Raw genomic sequence first — 10510 nt, 5'->3', positions numbered from 1 at the left:
CAGAACCCAGCAGAATGACTTCATTGGGTTTCCAAGACGGTGAAGCAAATTGGCACGTCTTTCTCCCACAGCGAGCAGGTGGACTGAACAGTCAGCATTTTGGTTACTACCTGAACACTTGGACCAGCATACCAGCAGGGCCCCTTCTGTCACAAAGATCACTTTTCAGTTTTCTTACTAGGTCAGCATTTAGTAAAGGGCTGTGGCTCAATTTCCTCACTTGTAATTTGAAGCCTGATTCTCCTCAGAGTCTTTTTGTCTCTTACATTGTGATAGCGGCATCATCTCCATGTTCACGAATTTGAATATTTTTATTAATTTTTAAGTAATTCAAAGAAGAATTAATATTTATTTTTTAGGATGTTCTCTAAAACAATGTAATAATTCTGATTTGTATGCTTGAAGATATAACCTGTGATTATTTTTGGCATAGCTTTATGACTCATTGATTCTTACTGACCTTCATTCTGGTAACTAGGACTTGTTCTTGCTATTGGTTGGCAAAGATTTAAACAAGCAAAGTCATGTTCCTTTGATATGCATGGTCCTAGGTGAGTGCATCTGCTGGAAAGACAACAGTCAATCAGACAATAACTTGTAGGCCAAAAACATGCTTTGAGGATTCCCAGTTGTATGTCCCTCAGTGCTTGTGACTTCTGGTTGTCGTAACTAGTCAGAAAAGACTGTTTTGTAGAAAATACCTACTTGGGGAGAAGCTGTTTTCAATAGGGTCATTCCACAGAAAATATATGAATGAGAAGATTATAAAAATTTCAGTACATTTGATATCCATGCTTTTTGATTTTAATATAAATTGTGTGACTTTGTGAATGGTTAAATTAAAAGCGGTGACATTTATACAAATTCCACTTTTAACCTGTTTCTCCAAGATACTTATTAGCAGGTTTACAACAGCAGAGATTTTTGCCAGCTATTTGAAGCATTTCTTTCTTACCTCAGACCTTTCACAGAACACTGCCGGGTCGATCTCGAAACCCAGAGATCTCCCTGCAGTGACTTACTGTAATTCCCAGTAGAAGGAGTTTACCAAGGGTGTGGAATCTTTAAACACTTTCACTTTATGAAGACCAGGTTTTAAAGAGACTCAGGCCACTTTCTTCCAAGTTTGGGGTTGCCTTGTGAGGTGCTTCTTGTTTTTATTTGATATTTGTCTTTATGTTGTGTGCATGTCTTTCAGTACATTAGAACATCGTATGATACCAAGCTGGATCATCTGTTACATTTAATGCTGAATGAGTGGAAGATGGAACTGCCGAAGCTGGTGATCTCTGTCCAGGGGGGTCTACAGAACTTTGAAATGACCCCCAAACTTAAAGAGACCTTCAGCCAAGGTTTGGTCAAAGCTGCAGAGACAACAGGGGCGTGGATTCTGACCGAAGGCATAAATACTGGTAACGTATACTCCTCTTTCTTCTTTTCATTCCTTCTTTCTAAGCCGTGGATAAGGCAGCATGACGCCGAATCGCTGCTTTGCGCACCCTTAGGGGATGTGTGTGCGAAGGCGAAAGAGGAAAACCCTAGGAACTGGTAAACCCAGGAGGAACAAAGGCCTGCCCTGGACGGTGATCTGGCAATTGTCATCGGTGAACTTCTGGCAACGAGAAAGAATAAGCTTTCCTGAGATTCAGACGTCAGTGAAGATAGAAGGGACCATGACTCCAAGAAGCTTTGTAATATGTGTGGGAATGAACATTAGCTAAGTTCATATTGTCATTGTCAAATTCACAGACACTGGAAATCAGTGATGCGTATGACAATTGCAGTGAATATATTGGACAAGAACAGATAATTGCTTCATATATATACATGCTTCACATATGTATTATATTATAGACACATACAAGCTTATGTATATTGCTTTACTTATATGTTTTACACATTTATTAAACAAGGGGGTATGCCCAAAAATACCCAGATTTTTTTTTAAAGCTATGTATTTAAATGTTTTCACAAAACAACCCGATCACCTTCAAAGTATTCTCTATTACACTGAATACATTTGTCAAATCTGTAATTCCATTCTTGGAAACATTTTTCAAACTCATCTGTTTGGATGGCTGACAGTACTTCCCTTGTTTTTTTCTTCACCTCCTCTACATTGTCAAATTACTGTCCTTTCATGTCCCTCTGCATTCGCAGAAACAAAAAGAAGTTGTGTTGAGTGAGGTCAGGTGATTCAGGTATATGAGGGGCAAGAGAGGCATGCTGGTTTTTGCCAAAAACTGATGCACTGAGAGGTGAGCAGGTGCATTGTTGTGGTGGCAACACCGTCCCCTGTCTGCCACAAATCAGTCCATTTTTGTCACACACTGCTAAGCAATCTTTTCAGAACCTCTAAATAGAAAGCTTGATTAACAGTCTGAACTGGTGAAACTAACTCCAAATGCACTATGAGTTGACATTTTCGCACATTTGGGAAGTTGATGGACATCCAGCGGAGCTTTTTTTGATTTTTTTGGGGGGGTACCCCCTCTTCTATGTTTCTATAGGTATATATGCATATAGGTATATATGCATACACACATAGAAGCATATATCTATATTGCTTCATATATATATATGAAACAATTATCTGCTCTTCGCCAATGTAAGGGAGCCCTGGTTATGGAATGGTTATGGGTTAGGTTGTCATCCGTATGGTTGGCATTTGGAAAACATCAGCTGCTCCACAGGAGAAAGACAGGACTTTCTTCTCCCGTAAATAGTTACATTCTTGGAAACCCATGGGGAGGCGGCTGTGAGTCAGCATTGACTTGATGGCAGTGGCGAAAACCCCCTCACAGCTCACCTCTTCACTTTACTTATAACTACGTCATTAACAAGGCACTTGTGTGAGGCTGGGTTGACTAGCGAAGCAAACCCAGGAACACTCATACATGTGTAAGACAGAGCTTTATATCCAGAAGTAGTTATACATCAAGCAAACATCCCAGCCCAGTCCAGATCAAGTCCATAAGTCCAATAACACTCCTTAAGTCTGATACTCATTCATAAATCCCTCTTCTGACTCACACAGCCACATTCAATGGTGCAGAATGCAGGGAGATCACTGGGTACAAAGTCTTGAAGATACAATGGTGGTGGACGCATCTGCAGGGCTCTGGCTGCCATCAGCGTGGCTCAAAGTAGCTCGTCAACAGGAAGGTGAAGCAGAGAGAGAGGGTGTGGTCCACTTCAGGGAGAAAGAGGAAGAGGTCAGCCTTTATTTTGGCCAGCCTCCAATCAAACTGCAACTTGATTGACAGGTTAAGCTCTGCCCACATGTTTCTACAGGAGCCATGTTGGCTCAAAAACTTAACTATCACAGCTCACTCCTTCACTTTATTTATCAAATTGAGATGAAATTACGTAATTACCGCAATACTTTTATCTCTATTTGCTTCTCATGGATTCTCCTTTATATCCCTTAGAATTTCAGGTAGGGGCATTTTAAGGCTAACTTTACCCTTTGCACTAGTATTTATGAGCTGGCTGCACATTAGCATCATCTGGGGAGCTTTTAAAACTAACCCAACCCAACCCACACCACACCACACCACACCCACACCAAAACATCCACAGATATCTAGACTCTTCCCTCAATTGATTAGCTTTTTGGAGGGTCCAGCTTCTGAAGAATGTCTGTTGCCTAGCTGGGGCTGAGACCATGCCACCATAAATCCTCTCTGAGCAATCAGTTATTAACTTTGTGGGTTTCAGTTTTTCTCTGTGTTTCTTCTTTTGGATCTTCCCACTTGGACTGTAGCCAGTACCTCCTAGTCTACTTTGCCCATCCCTTTAGATCAACATAAGGTGGCATGAAGTGTCTTGTACATTTTTCAACCACACGCACTGGTATTTGTTGCTGTAGTACACCTTGCCTGCAGCACTCACACGACTGATAGACCGAATTAGGCTTGTGAGAGCTGCAGCGTGATCTTTGCCCGTCTCGACCACTTTCTGCCTTCACGCCGTCTCACTCCTGTTCCGTCACTCATCTGAGTGGACAGCATTTGGGGGGCCCTTCCCTGACAAAGGTGCGCAGGTGAGAGAAATTGAGGCTGTTTGCTCCCGTAAAGATCGGCAATCTCAGAGCTCCAAGGGGCCATTCTACTCTCTTTCATTGGTTGTTCTGCGTCAGAGTTGATACTATGGCAGTGAGCTTTTTTTTTGAGGGTTTTTTCCTAACAAGTTTCCACCTTAAATGGGCTTTGGCTTAGAATATTTTATGTGGGGACTTAAAAAGTTCATGTACAATTCAATTTTCCCACAAACTTTATGAAGCCCCTCCGAATGGCATCTCTTGGGATGAGTCTATTGCACAGACTCATTTACCACTCCTACCAATCCGGAGGGACCTTAGAATCAGCAACACATTTTGATTGAACAAATAATTCCTTTGGGGCCTGACTGGAAAGAAAGGAATGGCATAATGACTGCAGAGAAAAACCTAGCAAAACAAAGTAAAACCGAGGGGCTCGTCCTATCACTAATGGGTAACTCAGGAGTCCATCCCGTCGTACCTTTCATTAAGGTCACTGCCGCTTCACGTGCTTGGTAGGAAATGAGGTTGGCAGAGGTCTAAGTCCACTGTACACTCTGTGTTTTATTTCCAGTTAAAAAAAAAGAGGTGGTGGTGGGGGGTAGGTAGGCATGGTTCACAGAGTTCAGAAAAAGGTAAACGGAGGCAAAGATTTTCTTTGAAGAACTCACTGCCTTCAAGGCTTTATCTTAAGATTCTTTTCCTTCCCTTTCATGCTTCTTTTATTTTAGGGACAATCAAGGAATAGAAATAGAAATACAACAGTGTGAAGATCATGGAAATAGTTCCTATGAACCAAAGAAATGGGAATTAGGGAATCTTGGGGCTTGCTTAAGCAGCAATCAGGATCTGACCCCATTGGATCACAACTCCTGTGTGGCCTGGCTGCTGAAGGAGTGGTCCAGGGACCAGCAGTCTGGTCTCAGGGGATGGGGGTGGGGGGCTTTGCTGGTAATGCAGAAGCTCAGGCCGCACCTCAGAACCGAGGAGGCAAAATGTGCCTTTTAAAAATCGTCCGGGAATGAAACGAGGGCTGCAGGTCGAGGCTGTCAGGCGGCACCGTGGATAGAGTAGAGGGAGAGCCCGGATGGCCTGGATGTCAGGGCCGGCCTTGCTCAAGAGGGCAATGCTCAGGATTTTCTGGCCAGGGGAAAGAAAGCAGGGTTTGAGGTCAGCTTGCATGCACAACATGCCCACAAGGAGCCGGACACGTTCCAGGTGGAGAGACCAGCACTAAGGAAAGAGGCTTTGAGAGGGAGTAGAAGTAGGCCAGGTTTTAGAAGCAAATTATTCGGTCCCAGCCACTTTCCCTAAGCTTTTACCTTTTGTATAACAGGTAACTCCTCGCTTTTCAAAAATTCACTTTACTTTTACGAAAGACTTCCATTAGTACCTGTTTTCACGAACTGAAAGAAATCCCAGGAGGATTTTTGCTTTCAAGACATGTGGGTGGATAAAAAAAAATAATAAAAAAATAGAAATGTGGGCGGTGGGGTTGTGGGATCAAAACTAGCTTCAGCCCTTTGTTTTGCAGGCAGCCTTACAAAGGCAGCGCCCACCCTTTTCCATCCACAGCAGTACGAGTGAGGTTGGCAAGCTCCTTCCAGGAACTTGCATCTCCGCCTCAAACCTCCATAGCGTTGAATGGTGTGAAAACTCTATGTTAGAGGTGCTTAGGGTGTTTATGTTGTTTAATATGAATCGGTAGTTTATACTTTAGGTCTGGAAAGCTCATAATAAAATTCCCATTGGAATGAATGGTAATTGTTTCTTTGCTGTACAGCATTTCACCTTAGGAAAGTTTCACAGGAAAGTTAACTGTCAGGTAGCAGGGAAACCTGTGCTTGCTTACATGCTTCTTTTTGGCAGCCACGGTGCTTTGCATGACTTGAGAGTTTGACTTCTAGACTTGTGTTCACAGGAGTGTCCAAGCACGTTGGCGATGCCTTGAAAGCCCATTCCTCCCACTTGCGAAAAATCTGGACAGTCGGAATCCCTCCTTGGGGTGTCATTGAGAACCAGAGGGATCTTATTGGAAGAGATGTAAGTGAAACATTACTTCACCCTAAGTGGAAATGAACCTACATCCATTAACTAACTTGTTACTGCACTCGGATGTCTTGTTAATAGCTCAAATTTAATACAGGTAGTCCCCAGCTACGACAGGAGCTGAGCAGATAAGTACTAGTCATTTCCGACAGAAGTAAAATACTTCATTAAAAACAACAACAGCACACCATTAGTGTCTTTTATTATCAGCAGCTGTATGAATCCAACTGTTACTTGTTTTGGGATAATAGAAATATTACATATAAATTTCAAAACTCACCTCTTTGCTTTGTTTCTAACTCATAGTGACCCTGTAGGTCTGAGTGGTCCCTGTAGTTTCCCGAGGCTGTAAACCTTGATGGGACCAGAGAGCCTCCTGTCTCTCTCTCTCTCTCTCTCTCTCTCTCTCTCTCTCTCTCTCTCTCTCTCTCAGAGGCTGGTGGCTCTGAACTAAGTCGTTCACATTTACCTAGATATTTTAATGCGTGTGTGTATACAAAAACCATACAAATCATAAGAATTTTCTTTGCCAATGATGAAGAGTTGGACGATTCTGTCATCTTATCAGTTGGGGCAGTAACTTCACTGTGGCAGATTCTGGGCGACCTGTGGGAATGGGGGTGGCGTTTCTAGTCAGACAAGTAATAGGAGTTGTCCACATGGTTCTGTCATTTTTACTTCATGTATTTCGTGGCAGCGACTCAGTTTCCCTAAACTTCCTGTTAACGTTAGCAAAGTGAACAACCTTTGGGAACATGTTTCAACCCACTGAAAGGGCTCCTTCAGTTCAGGAGGAGCTCCACCTAATACTTCCGTGACATTGTGGACAACTCTCCTCCCTCTGTCTCAGCTTTCCTGTCTTCTTCAGCCTTCCTTTCCTCTTCCAAATCCTGGGAGTCCTGATTTCCTATTTCTTTTCTAAATAGCCTTTGAGCTGTTCCACATCAAGTTCTAAATTCATTGTTGTTGCCACACAGGTAATTTTTTTTTCACCAAAACTTTCCATTAGATTCTCTGATCAAATGCTTAGGGGGTATTCACAGAACTTAGCAAATTTTGTTTGCCCTGCAAGTGTTTTTCCCACAACTTCTTTTCAGCAAGATCTATTAATAAGTTGTGCAAAAAGGGGAACTTTTTAACTGCTGCTCATCATATTCCAATACAGGGCAAGTAAGGACACCCTGACCCCATCTTTAAAATGTCAAAGCCATCTTTGGAATTACTCAGGCCCCAAACCATGGAGTAATCCATAATGATTTTTGTCTCACACTTCAAATACTGACCCATCAGTAATTATGTGAACTCTAGTATTATTATTAATTATCTAGTAACTATGTGAACTCTATTCTAAATACATTTAGAATCTGACTTTTCATTTCCTCCACTGTTCTTGAAGAGGTCCAACACACCAATATCTGGACCTGGAGAAGGAGCCTGGGAGGTACAGTGGGTTATGTGTTAGTCCACTAACCCATAGGTCAGTTCAAACCCACCAACTCCCCCATTAATGATCTATAATCCTGAAAACCCTATGGAGTAGTTTTACTCTACCACATATGGTCCCTGTGAGTACTCTATCACCTATGGTCACTGTGAGTACTCCTTCATATACGGTCACTGTGAGTACTCTATCACATACGGTCACTGTGAATACTCTATCACATACGGTCACTGTGAGCACTCTAGCACATACGGTCACTGTGAATACTCTATCACATATAGTCACTGTGAGTACTCTATCACATACGGTCACTGTGAGTACTCTATCACATACGGTCACTGAATACTCTATCACATACGGTCACTGTGAGCACTCTAGCACCTACGGTCACTGTGAGTACTCTATCACCTACGGTCACTGTAGTACTCTATCACATATGGTCACTGTGAGTACTCTATCACCTACGGTCACTGTGAGTACTCTATCACATATGATCACTGTGAGTACTCTAGCACGTACGGTCACTGTGAGTACTCTAGCACCTATGGTCACTGTGAGTACTCTAGCACAAATGGTCACTGTGAGTACTCTATCACATATGGCCACTGTGAGTACTCTAGCACATACGGTCACTGTGAATACTCTAGCACATATGGCCACTGTGAGTACTCTAGCACATATGGTCACTGTGAGTACTCTAGCACATATGGTCACTGTGAGTACTCTAGCACCTATGGTCACTGTGAGTACTCTAGCACATACGGTCACTGTGAGTACTCTATCACGTACGGTCACTGTGAGTACTCTATCACGTACGGTCACTGTGAGTACTCTATCACGTACGGTCACTGTGAGTACTCTATCACGTACGGCCACTGTGAGTACTCTATCACATACGGTCACTGTGAGTACTCTAGCACGTACGGTCACTGTGAGCTCTAATGGACTTGATGACCGTGGGTTTGAGTTGTGTTTTGCCTGGATGATTGTCATAGTCTTCCACAATTTTTCCGTGGTCTCTTATCAGAAACTAATTTTTTGCATAGTAGTCAGAACGGCTCCTCTAAGTGAGATTGGGCCATTCCTCTGTGCAAAACCTTCAATGGCCTCTCTTCTGCTTGGAGCAAAATCTTAGTTTCTTGTAATAGTCTGTGCATAGTGAAGCAGGGAAGATTAGTGATTTACTCCTGTTTAGTCATTCATCCATCCATCCATCTACATCTGTCTATCTGTCTGTCTGTCTATCTATCCATCTTTCTATCTATCTCTTTATTCCTTAAGACTACCTATTTGAATTTGTTCTTCGGAGTGGACTTTATAAAATGAATATCAATGCATTAATTTTTCTATTTTTAGTGAAAATATAAAATACTACAGAAGGTGTATAGAATATAGCCACAGTTATTAGTTTGTGTGTATCATTACTGTTTTTATTAATATGTGGATATATAGAGTAGTGTGTGAATATATATTTGATCAGAATAATATGATAGAAGAAATCTCATTATATTGATACATAGTAAAATAATTATGTGTGTAAAAAGAATGATGCTACAAAGCTGCTTCTGTAGCTCTTTCTTTATAGGTGTTGTTGAACTTTTGTCTGTAGCTGTCATTTATATGTACAACTAACAGGACTGCATATTGATCCATTATGAATGGGAAATTACCCAAAAAAGCAAACTGCTCCTTCACTACAGATAGTTTGAGAAGAACAGCTCTGTGGACCAATACCATTTCTTCAATTTTGGAAACAGCTCAGCAGTCTAGTTGGGAGTTGCCGAGGCTGGGGAGTAATCTTCAGCTCTGACCCCTCCTTGTCCTTGCTGTCTCTCAGGTGGTTTGCTTGTACCAGACTCTGGGCAACCCCCTCAGCAAGCTCACCACACTCAACAGCATGCACTCACACTTCATCTTGTCAGATGATGGCACTGTGGGCAAGTATGGAAATGAAATGAAGCTGAGGAGGAATCTGGAAAAGTATCTTTCTCTGCAGAAAATACACAGCCGTGAGTACTGAGGAAATTGTGTGTGTGTGTTGGGTGGGGCAGGGCACTGTGGTGAGCAAGGCACTCCATTGGTTATCTACCGAGAATGTTGGTAGTTGCCGCTGAATTGGACCCTGGCTTATAGGTACTCCTTGTGCAAATGTGCTTAGTCCTGCATCATCCCTATGTTCATTGGCAGATGGAACTCTTGTGACCCGGCTTTCATTGGCGATTTGCAAAGCCTTTCATCCTTGCCTGTTTTCATCTGAAAACGCCACTGAAACCTGCTCACCAGGATAGCAACGCATAGCCCTTCACTGCCAGATGAGTGGTGGCATGTGAGGTTCACTGGTTGGGAATCAAATGCAAGTCTTGTGTAGTTGAGTGTTTGAGTGTTATACCACTGAACCCTCAATGTCACCACATCAGCCCCTGCCCTGGAGCAGCCGGAGATTACATGAGGATGTGTGAACACATGGCCAGAAGTCCACTGACTGTAAGGTGAAGTAGAATTGTGGGTGACAGTAATGAGAGGAAAACCTTTGGATGACAGCATATTTAGGGGATGTTTCATACAAGGATAGAGGTTGTCGCTGAAGCGTGGAGAGTTTTTAGGAGTGGACGGATATCAGGAAAAGAAGTATTGGTGGTAGAGCAGTAAGAACACTAGCCTGAGAAGAGTGGACAAAAACTTTGATAACCATGGAAGATGTCATTTCTTTTCCTTTCTTTTTTTGTTGTTTGTTTTCTTTATTTTTTAATTATTTTATTGGGGCTTGTATAACTCTTATCACAGTCGTGGATGTACATTTGTTGCTATCATCATTTTCAAAACATTTTTGTTCTACTTGAGCCCTTGGTATCAGTTCCTCATTTCCCTCCCCCACCCTCCCTCCCTCATGAACGCTTGATAATTAATAAGTTATTATTATTTTTTCATGTCTTACACTGACCGATGATGTCTCCCTTCACCCACTTTTCTGTTGTCCA

General features: G+C 42.4%; 1 protein-coding gene across 1 annotated transcript in view; it reads left to right on the top strand.

Annotated features, from left to right (window-relative positions):
• Nucleotides 1-10510, top strand: part of LOC123521511 (transient receptor potential cation channel subfamily M member 6-like) — a 91788-nt gene that overhangs the window by 74260 nt on the left and 7018 nt on the right. The window contains exons 5-7 of the mRNA XM_045288588.1: nucleotides 1199-1412; nucleotides 5964-6085; nucleotides 9370-9541. Coding sequence (XP_045144523.1) covers nucleotides 1199-1412; nucleotides 5964-6085; nucleotides 9370-9541 — 508 coding nt within the window. The remainder of the gene's footprint in view (nucleotides 1-1198; nucleotides 1413-5963; nucleotides 6086-9369; nucleotides 9542-10510) is intronic.

This window comes from Echinops telfairi, unplaced genomic scaffold (assembly GCF_000313985.2).
Source record: "Echinops telfairi isolate 266 unplaced genomic scaffold, ASM31398v2 ScPeMD7_22;HRSCAF=79, whole genome shotgun sequence".
NCBI classification, from domain to species: domain Eukaryota; kingdom Metazoa; phylum Chordata; class Mammalia; order Afrosoricida; family Tenrecidae; genus Echinops; species Echinops telfairi.
The sequence above is the reverse complement of the archived record's forward strand: the minus strand, read 5'-3'. Positions and strand labels throughout refer to the sequence as shown.